Raw genomic sequence first — 24,912 nt, forward strand, 5'->3', positions numbered from 1 at the left:
TCTTTTAAATTGACAAAACATCATATGTGTAAGTCATGGCACAATTCAAACGGGATAAAACAATTATTTGTCTCTCGCCGTTGACTACCGTACATATTTTTTCCGAAATAAGGTCCCATGGGGGACAGCGGAAGGGGAGGGACTTAGGCTCTCTATGAAGCCATGTCCCAGCAGCCATAGAACTCCATTGTATTAAAAAAACGATTAAAAACACGTCAAAGAGCCATGCCGTTGCTCTGGGCAACATATTTCATCATCATGATGCACCGGGCCAGCCGACTTTTTCCTCAAACAACTTAATAAGCCGGCTGTAAACACTTTGCGATCTCAGGAAAGTAGTTCCGTAGCACAGAAAATAGTCCCCGGCGTAATGAAGAATTTGTTCCCATTTGAATTTGATTTGGTAATAACTACAGCGTGACTTTTCGTGGTAACAGTTAGCGATTTTTAAAATTGAAACTATGTCTTTGTGAACTGTATTTCAAGGTTTTTAGCTTACAATTGGAGCCAATGACTTTCGGGTTGACGGCTAAAAACGGTACGTGGGAAGTCAGAAAGTAACGGGAGTAGAGCAAACGCATTGTTGATTTTGTTATTTTCATAGGATTTGTTGATGGTAAGCAATGCATTAAAAAACACCGGCCTTATCCTTTAAATAGACGACAGCAAACACAGCTTTGTCAAATAATAATGTGAGAAAATTAGGGCTGAAACGATTCCTCGAGAAACTCGAGTAACTCGATTACTAAAAATCATCGATGCAAATTCTTTGCATCGAAGCTTTGTTTAATCCATATAACTATATACACATTCAGTGTTTCGCACGGATGATTATTACTGTTGCACAACGCGCTGGAGAAAGAGAGAGAAAATAGCGAGGGGCGAAGAGAAGAGACAGGCCAGAGAAAACGACAGAAAGTGTCCAAAGTTTGGGATCCAGTGTTGCCAACTTGGCGACTTTGTCACTAGACTTAGCGACTTTTCAGACCCCCCTGTCGACTTTATTTCTCAAAAGCGACTAGCGACAAATCTGCCGACTTTTTCTGACCATGGGAAGCAATGTTAATGTGTTGAATCCTAAAGCATTTGGCAATAAATTGGTTCGGCTGATGCCGGTTTTCTCTACTTGCTTGTCTAATCCAGAGAGGTCTGACGGTCACAGCGCTTCCCCCACACAGCGTAGCCCCCTCCCTCCGCTGAGAGCAGGGACTGTAGGATAGGGTCCACTTGTAATTGCTACCGGCGTACGCCGAAACTGGCCCGTGTGGGCGGAGTCAGCACTTAATATTAAAACGGGATGAGATGAAGGCTAGTAAAGAATGCACGTTAATTATGGCTATATGTAATGGCTAGTTAAGAACGTAAATCAATATGGTGGCTAGTTATGATGTCCCTAAGTTAGCTAAGTTTTGCTCAAGAAAATAACCACAGAAAATAAAATGCTGCAGTCAATTTGTGAAAGCCTGAGCTTCATTCATGTTATTATTATGATAGTCACACACATACACACACACACACACACACACACACACACACACACACCCACACACACACACACCTACTCCCCTCACAGTGATGCATAAAATACCCCAGAAAGCAAAATATCAGGTGGTGTAAGTAGCAATTGGAGCCTAAAATGCACCAGTCCAATACAGCAGGTATATTCAGTTTAGTTTGATTGCAGTGAGTAGGGTCAGCAGGTGTAGGGCAACCCTTCAACATAGTAAATAAATGTACATTAGCCAGTCTTATGAACTTGTATGATATTTAGGCCTAGTAATAAATATCAATAATAATTATTATTTCACCTCGTTTTCAGTAAATCACAGTGTCGTATGGACAGCTTCGTGCGGACAGCTTTTCTCTTTTGTATATTTACTATTGCTCTTTAATAAAGCAAAAGTATTTCTTATCCGATTACTCGATTAATCGATGGAATAATCGGTAGAATACTCGATTACTAAAATAATCGATAGCTGCAGCCCTAGAGAAAATGTTGTTTGTATTGCGTATGTTGTAAAGAGGCAACTGGTATCTTTGATTGGTAGCCAAGAAACTAAAAGGGAAATTCATTTGATTTCCAGATTTCATCCATCGACACCTTTCCAGGTTATTTTTGGGACCACCACAGCCGACGTGCTGTGTAAGTTGCCAAAACGCTAACCTATCCTCCCTCTCTCTCTCCCTCGGTGTAGCTTACTGGCGGTTCTGGCTCTGCGTCACCGTCGTCTACGAGCTGTTCCTCATCTTCATCCTGTTCCAGGTGGGTGTGCTGAAATAAAAGCACTGATAGGCTGAAACCCACACAGTCAAATATTCAAAAGCTCACACATACATCAACATATGCACAGACACACACACATTCACTAAGTTTAATACACACACACACACACACAGAAGTAAAACCATACATGCACATGTACATGCACACACATGCCAAGTATACTTTCTTACACAGCTCGATTTATGCATCCACTGAGGTTTCACTTCCACATGTGTATGGCTTCCTTTGAGAAAAGGTGTAATGGTCGTTTTCAGAACTGATGTCTCACTGTTTTTCATATTTTCAACTTGTACATCACACTCACAAATATCAGTGTTTTTTAAACCTATTCTTTTACACCAAGGTCAGTTTTCTTAAGCATTTTTACTAGACAATAATGCTGCGGAAGTCTTCACACAGTCCATGTGCTATTTTGACAAAGGTGTTTTCCTAGCTGTGTGATAGTAATCGGCTACAACACAAATCTACCCTCAGCTGTGGGGAAAACAAATATATGGTTTAAATGGTTTGGCTAGTTTCACATGTACAGGTGCATTTGAAATAATTCTATTAAATTTTTTATAATTTTTATATTGAGTAGCAGTGCTGGTGGTGGATTCAGAATCGTACTAGAGTGCACAATGTCAGTAACCGAGCAAAGCAAACACAAGGGGCTCCATATGGGCGAAACCATGTGCTGCTGTCCATAGGGGATTCTCAAAACCACAGATGACGTCCGCCAAAAATCTAGGATTTGGGTCATAGTTCTGTTCCAAGCTCTGGTACTTTTTCTACTGGGATCTTCCTATATCTGGAGCCCTGGAAGCCTCTCTGCTCGCCCACTTTAATTAAAATATCAGAGAGCCAGACTCCTCAGAAAGATTGACAGCAAACTCTGACTGTTCTCTTAACACTCTGCAGCTGACAACCTGTATAGCAATCTGGCCTAGACACAAATACAAATATTTTTACACACTTCTACCATGTACCTTCTTCACTCATGCCAGGCAAAATCAAATTTTAGATTGCGAAAATCCCCTACACACACTATATTTCTATGCCTCAAAAATGGATTACAACTGGACAAAGAACTAGGGCTGCACAGTTAATTGGAAAAATACCTAAATTGCAATATTGACTACTACAAATTACAAAATTCACTACTACGAATTGTAAATTGCAGTTGGATGCAATGTTTTTTTTGTGGTAAAGGTCTTTCTAAGCAAGGTATTCTGGTGCTGTGCAGACTCTCTGGTTTAGAAATGAAGCTGCATGTCAAAGAAATGGTTCATAATTTTGCCTCCCCACACATCATTTTTGAAACCTTCTAAAATTGTAAATTGAAAATGAATTCCACATGTATTCATGATATTCATGATCATAATATTCTGCAAAACTGGGGCTGCACACTTATGGCTAAAATGAAAATCCATGATTATTTACCTCGATTATTAGCCTTGATTTATAGAGCAAATTATTTTACTGTACTCTTGGTATCATATCACATCAGCCATTCCAAATGAAATTAAATATTTCCGTATTTCAGATATGTCACTATTCTGTTAAAATCAATTGTGAAAACTAAAATTGCAACATGCAATTATACATACTAGTTTTGACCGGAGTAGTTCCTCGTCAGGTGTCACATCCTCTCTCGTTGTCTCAGTGCAGCTCCTGGTCACGGAGAATAGTCTGTAAGGTGCTGATGGTTGTTGTGCTTCTTCTTTTTAACCCCGTTCCCCAGACGGTGCACGACGGACGACAGTTCATGAAGTACATCGACCCCAAGCTGGGCGTCCCGCTGCCGGAGCGAGACTACGGAGGGAACTGCCTGATGTACGACCCAGGAAACACCAGCGACCCCTTCCACAACATCTGGGTAAGAAGAGACTGGTCGTTTTCGCCTTTTAAAGGGCTATACCGCTCAAGTTCAGAAATCATGACGGTACACTTTCAAGTCTTATGTCCCTGGTTTCTGGTTTAAGGGGAGACTTGCTCGTGTTTGCTTATGTAACGTATTTCTATAATGTCTTTAATCTTGGTGACGTGGGGGCGGCAGCAATGGGATTCAATTTGAAACGTATCTCTGCTGTGCAGCAGCAGAATATTTGAAGAATCTGCTGATGACTGCTGCGTATAACAAAAGTCACCTTCCAAGAAGTAGAAATTTCTCACTTGACACTGCCAAGAACGAGCTCAGTGAAAGTTTGGAGCTATTTATATGGAGGCAAGCTCCGTCCTCAGTTATCACTAATAGGGAAATGACCCAGATCTCAAATACTGTGTCAACCTAAAGTCTATTCACAGCCTCACAGCCTCTTCCTTTACGGTGAAATTGGGAGAGTCCTCTGTTCTCCCTTTCTATCTTTCTTTCACTTATTCATTGACATACATTCATTCCCACTCTGACACTATTTCTCTCTCGTGCACACACACACACACACACACACACACACACAGTAGGTGTGGTTGTGTGCTGGCTGGCTCCAGAGGGTTGTGTCTGGTGCAGATTATAGCCTGTCAGTAGAACCAGGCCTTGGTCCCTCCAGGGAAGCAGTCTGCCGCCGCCATGACCTAGACCTCATCTTGACTGTTGGCCTGCTTTCAGTTCCTCTGAGTGGGTCAGCCCACCACTTGCTCCACAAAATTACAGCAAATCTATTTGAAAAGCCTTGTCAAAGTCAAGTCAATCAAACTCTGAGCAGTGTTTAGTAATACACCATTTTCTTTAAGATAAATGAGATTTGAACTCAAAAATATACCCATAAATAACGGTAAAACTAAAAGGTGCTAAGTTACTGAGCAGGATAAATATAGAATTTAATGCAGACTTAATTTGGATGAACTGTGATGTTCAACAAAAAAATCAACCAAAGTAGTGAATAGGTTTTAGTCTACATGTTTTAAGGTTTAAATTGAATTAACAAAAAAATCTGAAGAACTTTGTCTGGTTTACAATATATTCTGTTTTTGTGTTTTGTGATGCCCAGCCAAGTTTTATCTTGGTCCTATTTACTTTTATTAATTATTGCTGAGACACTATGGTAATATGCATAACAGGGATGTTGTTGATGTTGTCTTATTCAGGAGACAACAGAATGTCAAGTAATTTAGCTCGTAACTTGATTATTGGTGAATTTTAAAGCTGTTGAGCGTTCAGGTTGAGCTTGATGGACAGACAGGCTGTGTGGCTGTGGGGTTGACTGTAGCACTGAGTTTGACATGAATAGAAGAATTTTTCTTGTGGGTATTCTTGTTGGGAGAACATGATGTTAGATTAACATGTTGGTTTGTCTCTTCAGGACAAGATGGATGGCTTTGTTCCAGCTCACTTCCTGGGTTGGTATATCAAGGTAGGTGTCTGTCAATGCAGTGAGATGGTTTCTCAGGTATGCTGCCTGACATATTGAATGCACAGACAGACACCCACGCTCTTCAAAACACCACTGTGAGAAGGAGATTGTTTTTATTTGTTGCCTATGTTAACCCTGAAGTACAATGAATGTTTATTAGTGGACGGTAAAAGCTAGCATCATCTCAGAAGTAAGGAAATAGACCAAATTGTCAGTGCATTCTTATAATCCATGTCAGGAAAAACACCTTTGATTAGATGAGATGAACTTACGTATGTTGTCAAGTCTAACAGTGAGCAGGATGGCAAGAAACTGAACTCCTGCCAGCTCCAGGCATGTTGTTCTGTAGCGCTCTGACCTCTTCTGGAGGGGAGCAAGCGAAAAGCCAATGACCCTACAAGGATCAATAAAATGTCACCTTATTAGATCAATTTATGCCCTGTAAAGTTTGGCAATATATTATCTTCTCCATATCAATCAGGACAACACAACCTTTTACCAGTGCAGTGATCGTGACGCGATCGTTGGTTCTTATATTCAGTTTCTTTCTATGGTATTTTTCTGACCTTGTCCTTCTCCTCCTCTGCCCTCCCCCTCTCTCCCCCCTTCTCTCCCTCAGACGCTGATGATTCGGGATTGGTGGATGTGTATGATCATCAGTGTCATGTTTGAATTCCTGGAATACAGTCTGGAGCACCAGTTACCCAACTTCTCTGAGTGCTGGTGGGACCACGTACGTACAAATCTTACTGCTCTGTGTTTATTTATGGGGGGAGGATGGGTAAGGCACTGAAAGCAAGCGCTTGTCAACAGTTGTGCCTTCAAAAAACTAAGTTACACTGCTAAATTTCAAATAAATGGATAAAATATATAAACATAAGGTCATCAAATCCTTCTGCTAATAATATGTGAAGATAATAATGAGGAAAAACAAAACTAAGGCCAGCAGATATAAAGGCAGCGATAGAGGCAGCAACTTGTTTGCTAATCCAAGACCAGTAGAAGACCTGCACAGATATTACGTGTCGATAGACTCTTCAGTCTTTGCATGCTGTGTGAAATAAGTCTGACCCAGCTCTTTCCTTGAGCCACTCAGCTAGAAGGAAGGTAGCTGTAATTCAGTGACCTTGCTCTGCAGTAAAGTGTGTGGTAAGAAGACAGAAAGTGGAGCACTTCACAATAAGTTGAGGAAGGGCAGCATTGTGATTTTGTATTATCCTGGTCTCCGAAGCCTGCTGGTGCAGGCTAAAGCCATTACATTTCTGTTATTATATGCTCATTTGTTTATATGATACAATGAACCTTCAATGGTCTTCGTGGAGAAACTGGGTCATTGCAGCAGCAAAAGTAGTGGGATTCAGCAGGGAAGAAAAGGCAAGAAGATTATGAGCACAGAAAAATAATATAAATCAAACAGTAAAGTAATAAAATGGAATGGAAACAGAATGTAAGCAGTTGTGGCGTTATATAAGCTTATGCTGGTGACAATTTAAACACATGTTAAGTAGACTGTATGGGTGCAAAGTAGCAGGGCAGTTACTACCAGTTGTTACATACAGATGTTACCAGCAGACACCATTACTTACTCAAATATTGATTACAAAATAGAAATTTGTACCATATATAGAAATAACTGCATATAAACATAATGTAATGGAATATAAATATCAGCATGTATACAATATGAAACAGTGGAACCATTATAAAAAATATTAGATATCAGTTTATCACTGTCATAAGCTTTTGGTGTGTCTGAGGATGTGCATTTAAAACCTTGATATGCCTTAATAACCAGACAAAAATCACCCCATTTGATAAAAATGTCATCCTTCCTTTCTCTCTCTCTCTCTCTCCCTCCATCCCTCCAGTGGATCATGGATGTGTTGGTGTGTAACGGTCTGGGGATCTACTGTGGTATGAAGACGCTGGGCTGGTTGTCGATGAAACCCTACCAGTGGCAGGGCCTCTGGAACATTCCTACATACAAGTACGACTCCACACTCACTGCCCTACACACTGAGAACGGCTCGCATATAGCTGCCCTCATTAAAATCAGGATCTTCCTTGTTGTGTTTTGAATTGAAGAGTTTCGTTCCAAAATTAGACAAACAACAAAATGATTCACAGCGCGCAATCTAAACAAATGATGGTACTTTTTGAAGGATAGTAGGCAACTTAAGTCCTTAGTTGACAAAGTGATAACCCTCGCAAAGACTGGATCCTCTGTTTTTAGAGTTATTGAATGATTAACATTAGCTGGTAAGTGAAGTTTATTTATATAGCACCTTTCACAGAGCAAAGTCACAAAGTGCTTCACAAAAATAGCTACTGACATTTTTTTCCAAAAATACATAGTTGTCTTTATTGTGTGAGAGTTGAGTGAAGTTAGTGTAGTTATTTGCAAATATCAACCGGATTGTTTTAGATCTTTGGAATAACATACATGAATTCGTGAATTTTTAAGCTGAGTGTTATTGCCTGTTAAACTGCAGAAGCAGCACCAGTGGTGGAGAAGTCTGATCATTTCTGCCCCCTGCTGTGTCTTTCCCAGGGGGAAGATAAAGCGTATAGCCTTCCAGTTCACCCCGTACAGCTGGGTGAAGTTTGAGTGGAAGCCTGCCTCCAACCTTCGCCGCTGGCTGGCTGTGCTTGGCATCATCTTTATGGTAAGAAATATCCTAGTCCTATTCTTGAAGAGTAATTCTGCACCCAGTTTGAGCTTCTCTCAGCCTACTGCGCGATTTAAAAAAAAAAAAAATTCAAGACACTGGGCGTGAAGAGCAGGGGAGAGGAGGCGGGTTTGCCGTTGATCCAGGTTGGTGAGAAGAGGAGCAGGGCGGAGTGTTCGTGGGCATGTGCACACGCTGATAGGCTTGGGTGGGTTGTATCTGATTGTTGTATCTGGACACAGCTGCATCTCCAACTGAACACCAGCTGCTCATTTTAACCACTGGAGGGCGAACTGAGCCAGGTTTAGTGAAATAATAATAAATATGGCACTGGCGCATTTGGGCTCAATTGTTGACAATATGATTGGCGTTTTTGTATTTCATAATGACATAGTACTAAATACTAGTTTACAACTAAAAAAAAAAGGTTTGGTGTGGAGTTATTCTTTAAGATGGGTCATTGCACCAAAGAATTGCACTAAAATACATTAAATAAATATATATACTGTATATATATATATATATATATGAGATTAAAGCTATACACTCATCATGCCATTACCGAGTTCCTATTCTCACTATTTTGCCCATTGACAATTTGTTCAGAAGTTTGCAGATTTACAAATTTACAGTCAGAATTACAAATGTGCATAGTTGGGTATTCACATTATCAGATTTAAAAAGCAGATGTGAAAACGTGCATTGTTAGACTAGAGTGTAAAAAAGAAGAAAAAAAACATTCATCACAAAACTGAAAACTATCATCCCTTACTGATTTCCCCTGTTAAATCCACATCATTCATGAAAGGGAGATGAAGGTGAAGAAAAGGTTAAGGAATCATTTTTATGCCTTCAGACAATCGAGACATTGGGTGTACTATATAAGATAGCATGCATGTATATTTTCACCTCTTATGAATACTAAATCCATACATTAGCTGTCAATTAGCCCAGAAAATACATTTGACTATGAATTGACTGAAATGAGTCAAATTCAAGTGAAATTTGAATAATAATGCTAAAATGTACATAAATATTGACACATCAAGTAGGGCACAATGAACATTTTAAACAGATAGAGATTCTATTCAGCCTTTATTCACAACATGCAGTTTTTCCATTATTTAATATTTTGAAAGATTTGGGTTGGTGTTTTGTCTTAAATTTGCAAGAGAGAAGATGAGAGGAAATCGCTGGGTGTTTCTCCCCTTTTACTGAAGGGAATCCAAATGTCTTCCACACATCGCTTCTTAAATTAGGAGTTGTAATCTCCTTGTCAGGCTGAGTGTTTTCTGCCATGATGCCGCTAGCAAGCATGTGTGTGCCAACAATAACTAGCAGGCTAGTAGAAGAGTATCACAAGAGCGACAGAGGATGAGAGTCTGTGGAGCCGAGGCATGAGGAGCCAGTGATGTGTTCAGTTCAATCAGCTGTAAAAAAAAAAAAAAAAAAAATGCTGTTTTTGACACATTCAATGGGCAGGTTGGGACTCGGATTTCATGATTTTTTTTTAACACTCGACTCCGATTCGAATAATGGAATTTGTTCTGACAGCCTTACAATGCATACTCACGGCTGAGTGCATGAGAAGGCATTAACAGTGCTAATTTACCCACAGGGCCAAGACAGGCCTTCTTCCGCCTGTCCTGTCCCCATACCTATTCCCATGTTCCCTCTGCATGTCCGCCTCATCCCTTCTGACAACTGACTCAGTTTGTGGTGGATCACAAATTCTTAAATAACATCATGCACATGGATATGTTTGGAAATAAAAGCCACCACCCATTTTTTTCCTAAACATGTCAGCGTGAACGGAGCAGCATACAAGTGAAATGTCGTCTCCACTTGCCTTCCTGCTGATCATATTCCCAGTGCTCATAAATTAATCATGTGTGATAAAATTCGCAGCACTGTCGGGTCTTCTATTCCCCAATGAAAGCACACAGGATGATGCTGTTTGCCTGCAGATGTGGGCAGCGGCAGCCTAGAGGTTAGAAAAGCAGTTTGATTCCAGCACAGTTTGAGAAAATCTGAGCAGGGAAAGTGAATCTCACAGGGAAAGTCTCTCCCCTCCCTCAACAACTACTGCTGCAGTGCCCTTGAGCAAGGAATTTGCATGCTGCGTCAACTTTGCCTAAATAAATAAAGGTTAATAAGATGATGTTTTTGTCTCTAGAAAGTAGAAGTCTCCTGTAATAATGCTTTGGTTTTGTTCTGTAAGTCTTAACTTCTGCAATCTCTTTACCTCTCCCACATCTCCTCCCTCCTGTTTCCTCCCTCCTCATTCCCAGTTCCTCTTGGCGGAGCTGAACACATTCTACCTGAAGTTTGTGCTGTGGATGCCTCCGGAGCATTACCTGGTGCTGCTGCGCCTGGTCTTCTTTGTCAACGTGGGAGGCGTGGCCATGAGGGAGATCTACGACTTCATGGACGACCCGTGAGTGACAGCAGCACGGAGGTGGCAGGTGGAGGGCAGGGGCTGGTTGGGTGCATAGGCTGGTTAGATGTGCAGGTATATTGAGTAACACTTAAAGGATAGGTTTGGAGATTTTGGACCTATGTATAATTTGTCTCTTGCATACCTGTAGTACTTGGACCTGCAGAGAATAATGGCTCCAGAGTCAGCTAATGGCGGAATTCATTGCTAGACTATTGCTGCTAATAGTGAGTCCAAATAGGGTTTGTCAAAATATCTGTATATCATATGCCAAGTACTACAGGTATGTAAGACAAAAATGATATATACTGTAGGTCCAAAATCGCCAATCTTATCCATTAAGGTCAGCATCCAGTGTCTGAAACAAGGTTTCATAACACAAACTACCATTTTTTAGCTCGAGGCGTGTTTTTAGCAAATGGCAATTGACACAAGGACTTTATTTTCACTGAAATAATTGGCTGTTCCACTGCAACATCACAGCTGACATAAGTATTACATAAACAACTTATGAAAGGACCAATTCACTTTTTATGAATCCACCATGTAGCTGTAATGTAGCTGTCGTTCAGGCCTTATGAATGTGTTATAAACCAGGTTCAACTGAAGTGTTACTGCAGGTTTATTGTACATGTCAGAATGGATAGCTTGTTACAAGCTGTTATACATCTGGTAGTTTCAGCCAAGTTTCAGCCAAGTTCTAACCCTGCTGCTAATTCTCATAAAGCATGAGAAGCCGTGCTTTAATAGTTGCTATGCCAACTCTTATGGTAAACAGGAAGCTATTTAGCAATCATCCTCCTTCACAGTCTTATTTTTTATTTTTATGTATGTACATTACTTTGTAGAAAGCTTTTCATACAGTTGTTGTATGAGTCATATTTCCCTTGAGTACTTTATTTACTGCGATTATGGGTATTTTGGTTTTCCCCACATCACCAGCTTACCCATAAACACAAAAAAACGCCCTCCATGGTATTACTGCTATACCATAATAACACCTTTTGTAAACCCATACCCTTTTAAATCCTCTGCTCCCCTCAGGAAGTTCCACAAGAAGCTGGGCCAGCAGGCGTGGCTGGTGGCGGCCATCACAGTGACGGAGTTCCTCATAGTGGTCAAGTACGACCCCAACACCATCCTGCTGCCCATCCCCTTCTTCATCATGCAGTGCTGGGTCCTAGGAATCCTCCTCATCCTCACCTGGACCCTGTGGCGATTCTTCATCCGGTAAGCTTGACAGATAGATGGAGAGGGCGGTGGGTTACTGGGCAAGGGGGGTGGGGGTGGGGATCAAGTCAAATTTATTTACAAAACCCCTTTAGGGGGCTGTTGCAAATTGCTCTGCAGAGAGCAAAGGACATAGATGCCAAGAAAAGGGGAAACACTGGTAAAGAACAAAGGTAAAGAAACAATTTTGGTGCATGAAACCCTTTCACAAGTATCACACTTAAATTACAAAGATGGTCTGCGCTCAAAAACCAATCTCGAGGCTCACTATGTTGGGGATTCTGTGCGTAGACCACCGAAATGCTAGTGGCGTGCTTTGTTAACAGGGAAGTCACAACAGAAGTAGTACTAGTGTTGACATTCTCTGAAGCTCATGTTCTGGATATTTCTCACCACAAATTCAGCGACATCTTGTAGTCTTTATAATTTGGAGATGAGGTGTCGTACAAATGAATATATTTGCAAACTTCCTCAGCTTCGATCTGCTCTATGTTGTCTTCACTATCGGCGGACATCAACCGGATGCAGATAGGAAGCGGGCCAATCACTGTTTTTGCAGTCCTGCGTGCATCTCTCCAAAAATGTAACTGCGCGTAGGACGACGCAAGATTGTGATTGGCCCGCTTCATATTTCCTCCTACCTGTATCCGGTTAATTAAAATAAGAGTGCAGGAGGTTCACAGAACACACTATCCTCTATACATTACACATATACTGTTTCCATTCAGGGAGCTTATCTAAAATTTGATGCTTTAGTGCCGTCAAGTTCAGTTAGAAAGGATTTAAAATACTGGTACGGTGAGGTAAGACGGACAGCAGCATTATATTTTGTCTGTACCACTTTAAAATGGGGCATTCTGCTCTGCATTTTGCAAATAAACAAAAGAATCAAGTATTCAACAAGTGTTTGATGAAACATGCATTGTATAAAGTACCATCTAGACACAGTGGTCAGTTGAACTGCATCACTGTGGCTTTACGTGTGAGTGACCCCGTCCAATGTGACTTTTAGCAGCAGGGTCTGTATTTGATTTTGATTTTCCTCATGACTTCATACAGCGATGGTTTAGCTTATTTTTGGTTTGATTTGGCTTCTGTTGAGTTGTGCTCCTGTCAGGTAAAGCCCCGCCCCAGCATGTTAAGCTTCTCGTCTGTTCTCTTCCCCTCCTGGACCCCCTCTCCCCATCCTTCCTCCCTCCCTTTCTCCTTCCCTCTGTCCCTTTACTCCCCCCTCCCTCCCCCCCGTGCTCAGCAGTAATGCAGTAATGTCCATGTCCAGTGAGGTAGGTATAGGAGAGAGGCGCTTGCACCGTCCACTCCCTCCTATCAGCAGTGTGGTGTTTTTGTTTTTAATTATCTCCATTGTAAGCACTCTCATCACCATTCATATTGTTTGGATCCATATTAATATCCAGAGGGCGTTTGGGATCCTCTACAGCACAGATCTCGCTCCACATGGATTAATTTCCTGCATGGCACTTTTCAGTTTTTTGCTGTGGTGAATATTGTCATCTTCATTTTTAGTCATCCCCTTCGATCCATTTGTATTATCATTACTTCTACTACAGTCAGTTTAGTCATAAAGAAGACAGCCAGCCTGTGTTGACATTGTAGTTGTGATAGACAAGAGACAGTAGGGGTTATTGATTGAAAAATAGGGTAGTTGTCTGCACCCCCCCCCTCCGCCCCCTCCCCACACACACTGTCTGCATCAGCATGCCGACTCCTCCCACTGAACTGCCCATCATCCAATGATAGCCAATCAGATCAGCTCCACCACTTCTCATGGTGCACCTCCTACCAGTCATAATGTACAGTGCATCAAGGACACCGGACACTAAAGCATGCCATTTTGAAGTTCTACCAAACCTGGGTCAAATTGTATTTGCAAATACTTTTCATGGTTTGTTTTAGCCTCCTTCAGTACCAGATAGGTGGGCTTTGCCACATACTGTATGATAATTCACAAAAGCATTTTGACCATCACAAAGTATTTGAAAGTTGTAGTATTTTAGTATACTGTTCTGTTATTGATGGCCTACCTGATCTAAATTGTCCCAATGCAGCAAACCCAACCCATCTGCTACTCCAAGCAGATTAAAAACAGAAACAGCTAAGAATTATTTGCAAATACCATTTGGCCCAGGTCTGAGTTATAAAGGTTCAGATGTGTCATGTCCTCTCCTGCAACTGTTATACCACAATTAACATCAGCAGGCCAAGGTGAGTATTAAAGAGATATTTCACTTTACCTCCATAGAAGTTCAGGAGCAGTGATGCTCCAACATTAGCTGTCCCATGATTCACTGTCATTACCAGTAGTCAGGATTTTTCCCCCAGCTCTTAATGTCACTGATTGCTGTCAGACAAACCTACTTCTTTAAGCATGATCTGGGACACAGAATGGCATCTTACCTTGATTTGCTTTTCTTTCTGCTTGCAGATGTATGAACGCTACCCAGAGTGGTGTGTTTACATGACCATTCATGAACTATAGAGATATGTGTGCTAATAAACATTTTACTGCAGTGAAATATCCTTTAACCCTTAGTTGCGCAGGTTATTGGAACCGGCACTCTCCTGTGTTCGGGTCAAAAATCACCCAAATTAGAATCAATGTCAACTCCATAGGAAATGCATAGAGGTCATTTTTGACCCACTTATGGAAACTGAAAAATTAGATCTTTGAGGAATAGCTTTTTTCGATGCAAAAAAAATGTTGATGCGAAAAAAACCCAGCTGGGCCATTTTTGATCCACTTATGCATCTAAGGGTTAAAGACCTGGACGCCCCGGATGTGATATCTGATGCTGCACAACTTAATATCTCCACTGCTGCAGGTGGGAGCGCCAACCTCCTTGAAATCCTTGGACTTGCTTCCCACCATGATGGATTTTAATTACTGTTCATAGTTGACTAATTTACATGGAAGAAAGTAAAGTTGTCGACAACAGAAACTGACTCCTCTATTAATCCAACTCTTGGCTCCTGGGTTAAGTCGACAAACTTAACAGGCTTATTGTGTTGATGTTAAATGGAAAAAAAAAACTGGAGAAGAATCTGATTTGTCCCTCGCCGGTAGCGTAGCCACATCTGCGGTTTATGTGGGCAGGGTGGCAGGAGCCCGCTGAAAACAGCTTGCTCACCCGCTGACACTCCAAATGAAACCAACACACGCTTATGAAATATCGATCCATCCCCCCGGTGGGCCTGCTGGAAATGAAAGAACAATTGAATTTGAAAATGTGCACGTCTGATGCTTCCAGTCTGTTGTCTGGCCTATATTGGAAGTATTTTGTGTGTGTGTGTGTGTGTGTGCATAGGTGTTCTGGCACATGGACCTCTGTTGGAAAATGTTCTTAAGTCTTGACAGTTTCTGTAATAATATGTCCTCTCTCCCTCCCTCCCTCCTTTCCTCCCACAGTGATATAACACTACGCTACAAAGAGACCCGTCGGCGCAAACAGGAGGTCCCGTCTGACCGGGAGCGGGACCGCCCTCTGGGCAACGGTAGCACGGCAACCCCCTCCGGGCGGAGCAAACTCAACGGCAGCTCCGAGACGCTGCGGCAGAGGAAGTCCTGAGGGCAGAGCGAGCGGGGGGGGCGGAGCCTGTTGGTCACACTGTCGGCAGCGGTGCAAGAGAAAGGACAAAGTTACACGATGTGGGGGGGGGGGGTAAAAAAGAAAAAAAAACAAACAATGAAGGAGAAACACGACACAGCAGCACACACATAGAGGCAAACGGATCGCAGGTGGAACGTGTGTGTGTGTGTGTGTGTGTGGTGTAAACTGTTGTTCTTGTGCCTACATGAACCAACTAGAGTCATTCCAATGCTGGCTTATTCACTGTTAACACTAGTCACTAAACAAAAAGCAACAGGGAGGGAGGGAGGCAGTCAATTTTCAGCTGGTGCATTGTCTAGTTATCATCATACTACAGGGATTTACCTCATTGTATTTTTCTTTTCTTTTTTCTTTTTCTTTTTTAAAAGAGCGTTTGGGGAATTATACGAGGGAGAAGATGTATCTGTTATTTATACGATTTTGGGTGATGAATTTTAGGGTTTAGAGGAAGGCTGAATACAAGAGAGGTAGATTAGCGGAAGGAGGGATGGCCTTGTGACCGCAGGGAACGGATGGGACAGTTCCGTTGGTCAGTCTGATCTTTAAAGAAGGTAGAGACCAATAACAATCTACTGCAGCCTCCTCGTTCCCAGCTGCACTACACAAAGAGGTGAGCGTCAGAAGATGCACGGCCGCCAGCCGCTGTAAATATGCTTCGTCCCGTCGTGCGTTTCTCAGATCGGTGCAGATGAGAGAGGGGAGAGTGTGCCTGACGTGCAGCGATCGATCAGGATTGGATTAGGATTCTGTTTATTGTCCACTGCTATGCAATCGTCAGTATCAACCTGGGACTCGATTCGGCCGGGCACAGCATCACCAAGCACCAGTGGAAGAGGAGCTCGACTGATAATGACACATTCCTCTGTCGCGTTCGATTAAATATTCATACGCTTCTATTGGAATATTGCCGGATTCCTGCAGAAAAGCAACTTTGGAGGAACAACTAGTTTGTTTTCCATTGGTGCCCATGTATTTTTGACATTTTAAAATTGGTTTGGTCCCAGGTTCGTGATACATTGTTTACATGTGGGAGACAATATCAGCTGTTCATTTACAGTAAAAGGTTTCCCGCACGACTCGGGTGATGTATTGATCACGCATCGCTGGACGCTTAGCGACGCTGAGCCTCCAGTGATCGAGTTCCCGGCAGAAGTCTTTCATAGTCCTTAAAACCAACGGGGGTCCTCCCACAGACAGGAAAACTGGCCAAAGCCACTCTGTCCTTTTAGGCTTTGTTCTTGAAAAGAACGGCAAGTTTGTAAAAAAAGATGTACCATATTCTAGGTATCTAACCGCTGATATACATGCTGTAAGGAATATAGTTTGGGTGTCTTTTGTAGATGTTTTGTTATTACTGTTGTTATTACTTTAAGGAGAATAGATCATGAACACTAGATTGTACTCGAGTTGCTTTTCATGAAGTGTGGTCATGAGAAATCCACAGCACTCTAATGAACACATCCAGGACAATCACACTCATGGTAAGCTATGCTCAGTTCCCTTCTGAAGGAGGCATGCTGGATCGCACACGGTGGCGGAGGTCTCGATGTTCCTCCACTGTAGTAGGAAATGTAACGAGTTCAACCGTTGGCACATTCAGTCAAGTCAGAATGTGAACCGACATCCGAGTTCAATATTTGAAGCCTTTTATGCCAAAACATTTTAAAATTCTTGAATTTTATTGAGACGTTGTGTTCTGAATTAGCTGAAGTGGGATGAACGCCAGCCATATGTGGTCAAGGAAAAACTGCGGTATTAGGTTGAGCTGTGTGTTGGATTGGGAAGGGAACGCCCCCCCCCCAGGGTATAAACCATTCAAGCTCTGCGGAGCCGCCATATTGCACATGCAATCAGCCAAAGCTTAGAACCCATTCTTGCTAAAGCCATAAGAGCCATCCAGGCCGACTCGAGCCACTCAAACAGCTGTTAAACTTCATTTAGATTCCTTTTTAAGTTCAACTAAAACAAAGTTTGCAAAGTCCCAAAGCCATCGGAGTCAGTTATGTCAGCATAACAGCTTTATTTTAATAGACACCAGCGGGTCAGATGGTTGAAACCAAATCTACTTGGGAGTTAGACAATGAAGGTGTGTCCAAACTTGGCCCCGGCTGCCCGATTTCAACAGCTTTAAAATTGGATGTTACAGTCTGAATATGTGAAAGCGCTTATGTTGGTTGCTTTGATTTCCCCGTCAGTCACAGCTTGTTAAATGTTCTGAACTTCTCGTCATGCTACAAACCATTTGAATTACATTGAAAAATTTGACATGGACTAATTGAAAATATCATCCTTGCTGCCGAGAAGTCTGGTTGGATGTTTACACAATTCACTTGCTTTTGTTTATTCACCCTCCGGATGTTCAGCAGACAGAGAGAAGGCATTTCCCCAAAGATTACAGAAGACTAAAAAGGTTTAGCCTTTGCGCTCGTTGCTTGTCAGTGATCGGTTGTAAAGTTGTGTGTGTCTCATTGTGTCCCAGTGGATGCGTGTCACGCCGTTGATGACAAAGTAGACGACATCCGTGAATCTAGCTCCAAATTTCCTGTTGTAACCTAGGCCGGTGTGTACTGATGCCATTGTAATCTACTTGTGAATGTAATCCAGCAGATCCTACTGTTCAAAGGAAAGGGCGTTTCCTTCACTGCTGATCATTTCTGATCTTTTTTTTTTTTTTTTCTAATCTGAAAACAGGTTGTCATTTGCAATGCACATGTAAGGCTCATTCTCTTTTTCCAGAAAGAAGAACGCCCTGCTACTCCAGCCAAGTTGTTTGTTTGCATATTTCGCCCTCTTCTTTGAATATCGAGACTGCCGTGAAAATTTAAAACCCTAAAAATGCTGTGTAGCAGACGTGTCCAAGTTTGTACTCGTTATCCTGTGCTGTGTAATTCGGTCTGTCGAGAACTTGGTAGAAGTTCTAGAGGTTTTTTTTTTTTTAAAGATTTTTAGACATGTGGGCTGGGGATTCAGTGGATATTTGTGCCCATATTCATGCCTTGGATTGGTGGAAGCCCTTTTGTTTCACATCACTGAATTCGAGGGATAAAAACGAGCTCAAGTCATGAATTTGCCAATCAGTCCAGATATCACAGAATAGTAAATTCAGGAATTGAACTTACTAATGTACCTGTTGAACTAAATTGGAATCCGCCTGCCAAAAACCTGTGTTGGGGTCAACCAGGACTGTTTCTTGGTGTTTGAGGGTTCAGTGTAGTTCCACCTTGCAGCCACACGGGGGCGGTAGATGTTCTGTTTCTGCCTCTTCCTGTGCGGTCCGTCTCCTTGACAACCATCATGGATAACTTTGCTGTATAAGCCATTTTCAACTTGGTTTGAGTAAATGTGAACATATTAGCTAAGGATCATAAACAAAAAAAAGAACTGAAATGCTGCTGTACCACATGTTATTTTATAATGTTTTCAATAAAATCAACTGAAAACCTGCAGATTTGGTGCAGTCCATGGGTTTGAAATGCTTTTTTTTTTTTTAAACAAATTTGGTGATACCGATATAAAAGGTATAGTAGTGAAATGAAAAAAGCTACAAAGCTGCACTGTGCTGAAGAGCCTCATGCCCTTTAATCCTCATTCTGGTAAGTAACTTGATTTTGGAGTTTTGAGATGTGAACACTTGATTAAAATAATTACCAGCCAAAGATACTTTTCAAAAAAGTGCACAAACTGGTGGGAGACACTGACTTTCTGAAGGATAGTTGACTCTTAAATTGACTTAACGATTTAGTAAAAATGATTCAAACAAGATTTAACAATTTGAAAGAGCAACTGGTCTATAGAGCAACAACATACAAGTTCCACTACATAAAATACAGGTGTTGTATGTATTTAAAAAGTGCTTCCTCACTTCCTGTAGTTGAGAGCTTGTATCTGGTAGTGTGATGGGATGGCGGCTGTCAAACTGGGATTTTTCTCTCCCTGCCCACACGGGCTCACTGTCAGCAACATTTCCTCACTGACAGAGGTACCACTGGGTGCTGGTTGCTGGGTGAAGTGGGTGGCTGACATTTTCTGTCACAAATATTCCACTGACAAGGCCAACCGGTTGGGCAACTATGTCAACCAGACAGCTGAGGCAGTAGTTAAACCCTACAACTATGCACCCTTCTTTAAAGTTGACTGGCAAGTTCTTTGGGGTTTTTGTTTTCTTTTGTAGGTTTGTCAAGTGCCAGTATGTCAGATAAAGGTTAGGCTAATCAAACTTCATATCAACCAAATCAAGTTAATTTATGCCAGAGCAGACTTTCTTTACACTACAATAATTTCTTGCGCAGCTACCCTCCTTCTTGCCCTACATGAATTGGTTTTACTTTCTTTGGATGGAAAGGAGTTTTAATTGCTACATCATTTCCTCAACGTCTGACAGGAAATTGCATCGCAGCAGATGGCAGACTATATCATGAAGATTATTAGGAGCCCATTAAATTAATAATTCAGCCAGTTCTTTATTACACAGTCCAAACTCCATCTGTCACCAAGATAAAGCCCTTTCCATATACATAGAAGTGATTAGAATAAGCTTGCATAGCTAAATAATCTTGTAACAAACCCTCATCAGTAAATCAATCACATATGAGATAAATAGTTATCACATCTCCACCTGTAGTGCAATCAGCTATACAGTTAAAACTCTTTCTGGACTCCCTGAAACAGTTGGAGTAGATTTAAAATCGCCCCATAAGCATTAGAAAATGCTGATACAACAGACGCAGAGCAGTGCATTGTAAATAGTCAAAGCTTTGACCCAATGCAGTTCATAAAATGCATAGTATACAGTACATAGAGGGGTATAAGAGGAATCATTTCACAATCAAAATACAATATATAATTTAAGCTCTAGAAAAAAAGACCACTTATAATATATAATTCAGATGCCTGAGATCTCACTGGGAAATTGTACCACGGCCATTTTGGTTTAAGGAAAACAAGATCAACCCAGCTTGCTTTGATGTTCTTTGGTGATTCTTAAAAGGCACAATGCGAATGTGTGTAATTTCAAGGTGGATCTCAATGGTAAATGCAATGCAAAATAAAATGATGTGCAAAATATTTAGCGTGAATGCGTGACAGTCTCATCCCACATACTGGGATGTCCGTTCGACATGGATGTGCAGATCAAATCTAAAAAACCGACATTCGTAGAACAATTGGAAAAGAATATAAAAACTGGTACTAAAAGACAATATTTTCAAAACGCACCTATCAGTAACTAAGTGATTAGCTTTCTCAGTAACTAATACTTGCTGTTCATTGGTTAGTGACGGGTTCACAATCCAATAGCTGCCTCTGCTCAGAGTCCAAAAAAACCTCAATCTCGCACACCCAAGACAACAATCATAAAAACTGATAAAAAATATTCCCAATCTGTGTGAAATATATTTTATACTTTTCTAAGATCTGACCAGTTTGAAGCCTTGTCCAGTGTCCAGTATAGCCGGTGGGAACCAGTTGAGTTTGACCCTCTTGAGGCACCGTAGGCAGACGCTGCAGGCCCACAGCAGGTTCAGGCCGCCGCACCAGAGCGCCAGCTGCACCACCGGGTAGGTCATCCGGGGGAAGTACATCCTCCAGTGTTTGGTGACATCACTTCCCGTGGGCAGGTGCAGCGTATAGTCGCTCCAGTGTTTGGAGATGCCGTAGGCGGCGGTGACCGCTCTGCCCCTCTCGGACCACTGGATGTCGCTGTTCGCGTTACAGTTATACTCCACCCACTGGGAGGTGAAGTCGCCGAGCTGGGGGGCGTCCTGCAGCTCGAGGTCCGTCACCCGGGATAGCTCCGCCCCCTGCACCGCCACGTACACACTCTCCACCTTCCTGATCTCCTTCACCCACGGCAACGAGTTCTCGCAGTCCAGCACCAGAATGAGGCGGGAGCAGAAGCCGCCGTTCTTCTCCCTCCACCACTTCAAGATCTGCTCCAGGCGGAGAGTGTCTCCGCCTAACGACAAACACAAAACAGCAAAGATCAGACAGACAGTAATCTAGGTTACAATTGTTGGCACCTTTTTCTTCTTGTGCGACACATGCAATAGTACATTACATTTACAATTTAGTATGAATTCATTTAGTGAATTACAATGAGTGCATCAGTAGAATAAGCTTAAATCCCTAGATCACTAAAATTAGAAGCAACTAATGTGCATGGGTCAGGATCATAGTGCCCTGACAATAATCCTTACAATGACCATGTAAGAATAAAAAAATGAGAAAAATAAATAAATGAGTTTTAGTTTCCCGTGGTCTAAATGCCGTTTCAGTGGCTTTTCCACTAGAAAATACAATTCTGGGGGGAAACACTGGATACTCGTAAGTTTTTGAGCATGAACATGGTCAATTATCGCCACAAAATATCGACTATCGGCTCCTTCATCTACAAAAATCAGTATCAGCATTCACGAACCCATATCAGTCGAACCTTACAGTAAAGCAGTTTGGATAAAGGCTTCCACCAGATGTTATGCATTAACTCTGACCTGCCAGCGCCCACTCTCCGGAGCGGTGGGTGTGTCCGCTGTAGAAGACTACGTAAGTGTCGTGGCGAGGGCCGTCTGCAGTGTGGAGCTCCAGGAAGGACTTCATCTTGGCCTGCAGGGCCTCCAGAGTCACGCCGCTGGTCGAATAGTCGCAGCCAAATGTCTCAATCAGGTGGTGGGCGAAGAAACGCTGCACACTGTTCAACATGCCTGTAGAGCGCAGGTTCAACTCCTGCACTTGGTCCGGAGGCAGCAGCATGGGCTGGCCGTCAGGACTGCAAAAAAACAGAGGAGGTGAGTGTTAAAGGCAAGATGAAAAGAGAGAAAGATGTACTGAACAGTCGGCCCACAACCATGGCAGGAAACTAACTTTTGCCAGCCAACTTGATTTTGTAATAGACCTTATTCCCAATGTGGCCATTTTAAACTTAGGTCATACTCTGGGTGGGAAACTACCTGGAAGAGCAAGCACAGCCCAGCTATCTGTACAAACTTTGGGAATTGGACAAACAAAAATATCAGTGCACAGTTCAAGGTAACATATTTGGCCCAATATGTAATGCTAGTTTTATGTATGCCAAATCCTCCAGGTAGAGTTTCCCACCACTAGTGTGACTTAAGTTCAAAATGGCCATCAAGGGAATGGTTGATTAACTTACAAAGTGCTTCACAACAAGGAACAAGTGCAAGGAATAAAACTTGTAGTGCAAAATAAAAACTGAAGATACTGTAATAATAAACATAGCAAAGAGATAAAAAGACAAACAAATTAGCCTAATTAAGAAAATTTAAAATTCATTAATACATGAGGCTAAAATCAGACCAGGATTAAAAGTTACACTTTTTGATAAATGTATGTTTTTAGAAATGATTTAAAGGAAGACGCTGACTTAGCTGGCCTGATTCGCTCAGGCAGGTCGTTCCAGAGCTTTGGGGCCCTGACAGCAAAGACTTGGTCACAGCCAGTCTACCAGCATTTGGCCGATAGCTGGTGTTGACTTCCCACCCTGCAGACAACACGTAACCTACACTATACATTTGCATTAGTTTGCATGATGCAGCACCTGCAGTAGTTGGTGGGGATGACCACTGCATAGCCCACACAGGTTCCTCCCAGACAGTTCCCGAGCTCGTGGAAAAGGCCGTGGAACAAAGACTCCAGAGGCAGGACCAGCAGAAACATGCTGACGAAGATACTGCTGGAGGCCTGGGAAGCACATTCACAAGAGTCACTGAGATACTGGTTGAGACTTATACTGATCAGAGACACAAGAAGGGAACTGCTACAAAACAAAATGCAGCAAGATATTACAATATACAAAATTTTAGTAGAATATGCTCCTAAAAATAATTTAATACTGTGAAAAAGCACATCTTGATAGATTCTCCAAATGAGGAGAATATGTGCTCCATTTCATGTCACCATAGTGCTGTGTATTACAGTGAATTCCACCTTATGTAATATCTCTCTGTAAAGGATAAGATGTATATTGTTCCCCTACCTGCCATGAAAGAGCAGCGAGGATTGTAGTTGACACCAGTGAAAAGAGCACCAGGCGTTCAGAGATGAGGCAGAAGTGCCTCATGCCCTTAGAGGCCATGACCTTGTCCAGGCCGCTGACCCCTGACCCCTGAGATGAGCACAGCCTCTGGCACTCGCTGAGCTTGGTGTGGAAGCCGCACACTGTGATGACAAACACCAAGTGGCAGATGGCCCAGAAGAGCCCGCACGCCACGAAGCCCGGGATCATCAAGTACCACCGGTCCAGGTCCGTCAGCTTCCGAGCGGCCAGGATGAAGAAGGTCAGCTCCACCACCAGCAGAGGCAGGAGGGAGAGGCGGCGCCACAAGCCCCGCCACACCAGGAAAGGCTGCCAGCGCTCCGTCACCGACAGGCCGCTGAAGTACACATCCAGCAAGGGGTCGCAGATGAGCTGGCTGAAGAAGCAGGCGAGGGCGAAGGGATTGGTGGAGATGTTCAGAGACCTGAAGAACAGCACGGCGGTGATGACAGCGAAGCACACCAGGTTGGGCAGAGCCAGGAGAGCCTTCATCCGCAGGGCGACCATCAGTGTGGCCAGCGCCACCACCAGCACCATCACACTCAGAGACTTCTGAACGAGCAGGACCGTGCTGGCGATGGCGAAGCCTGCCAGCTCCAGGAACTCTGCTGAGGTGAGGAAGGCAGGGCGGTATCTGGTACAGCCACACACTCTCTCCAGCAGCGCCCACAGTGTCCTCAACACCACACTGGCCAGCAGCAGGTAGTTGGTCGCCTGCTCCTTGACGTCACTCTTGAGGGCAGCGCTGTTGAGGAAACAAAGCAGACCCAACAAAAACCCAAACCATAGGTGGAGGAGGCTCAGGCTGATTCTCTCCATGCTGAAATAGTAGTACAATATACTTGCTATTCCGAGCACAAACAGAGCCAAAACAAAAATGATCAGGATCATGGACTCTGCGGTTCTCTCCCACCGCACATAGAGTCCCAGGCACAGGGCGACCAGCAGGTTGAGGCCGGACAGGTAGCCCAGCCACCGGACAGAGGACCACATGCTAACTTCCCCGTTGACCTCCTCCAGCCGGGTCATGGCTGCATGCAGACAGTGGCTGACACAGTAGCGCAGAAAACGACACATTTTGCCACGGAAGACTAACTGTCCAAAGTGAGAAGGAGGCACTCGGCTGAGTTATAAAGACGACGTATGTGATGGCATCTGAAATAACCCGAGACTGACGTGACTAAGTGCTAAATCGAACTTGTTGAAAGTGGTTAGCTTAGCTACCGTTAGCTAACAGCGCTGCATCTTTGCCGGTCAGCGGTTAGCACACACAGCTAACCGTTT

General features: G+C 42.8%; 2 protein-coding genes across 2 annotated transcripts in view; one reads left to right on the top strand and one right to left on the bottom strand.

Moving 5' to 3' along the window:
- The window catches only part of ptdss2 (phosphatidylserine synthase 2), a 35,210-nt gene extending 16,172 nt beyond the window's left edge, over positions 1–19,038 (top strand). Inside the window, exons 5-13 of the mRNA XM_078282957.1 lie at positions 2,196–2,263; positions 4,008–4,142; positions 5,566–5,616; positions 6,236–6,349; positions 7,485–7,603; positions 8,168–8,282; positions 10,577–10,722; positions 11,767–11,952; positions 15,377–19,038. Of these exons, the coding sequence (XP_078139083.1) occupies positions 2,196–2,263; positions 4,008–4,142; positions 5,566–5,616; positions 6,236–6,349; positions 7,485–7,603; positions 8,168–8,282; positions 10,577–10,722; positions 11,767–11,952; positions 15,377–15,536 (1,094 nt within the window). The 3' untranslated portion in view covers positions 15,537–19,038. The remainder of the gene's footprint in view (positions 1–2,195; positions 2,264–4,007; positions 4,143–5,565; positions 5,617–6,235; positions 6,350–7,484; positions 7,604–8,167; positions 8,283–10,576; positions 10,723–11,766; positions 11,953–15,376) is intronic.
- A 319-nt stretch (positions 19,039–19,357) lies between these two features.
- tmem168b (transmembrane protein 168b) lies at positions 19,358–24,877 on the bottom strand. Its single transcript, XM_071910538.2, has 4 exons — positions 23,569–24,877; positions 23,131–23,273; positions 22,067–22,341; positions 19,358–21,531 (listed from the first exon to the last, which is right to left on the bottom strand). Exons 1-4 carry the CDS (start codon positions 24,703–24,705, stop codon positions 20,984–20,986), a joined length of 2,103 nt encoding a protein of 700 aa, XP_071766639.2. The 5' UTR covers positions 24,706–24,877; the 3' UTR covers positions 19,358–20,983.
- Positions 24,878–24,912: the final 35 nt, after the last annotated feature.

This window comes from Centroberyx gerrardi, chromosome 4, assembly GCF_048128805.1.
Source record: "Centroberyx gerrardi isolate f3 chromosome 4, fCenGer3.hap1.cur.20231027, whole genome shotgun sequence".
Taxonomy (NCBI): Eukaryota; Metazoa; Chordata; class Actinopteri; order Beryciformes; family Berycidae; genus Centroberyx; species Centroberyx gerrardi.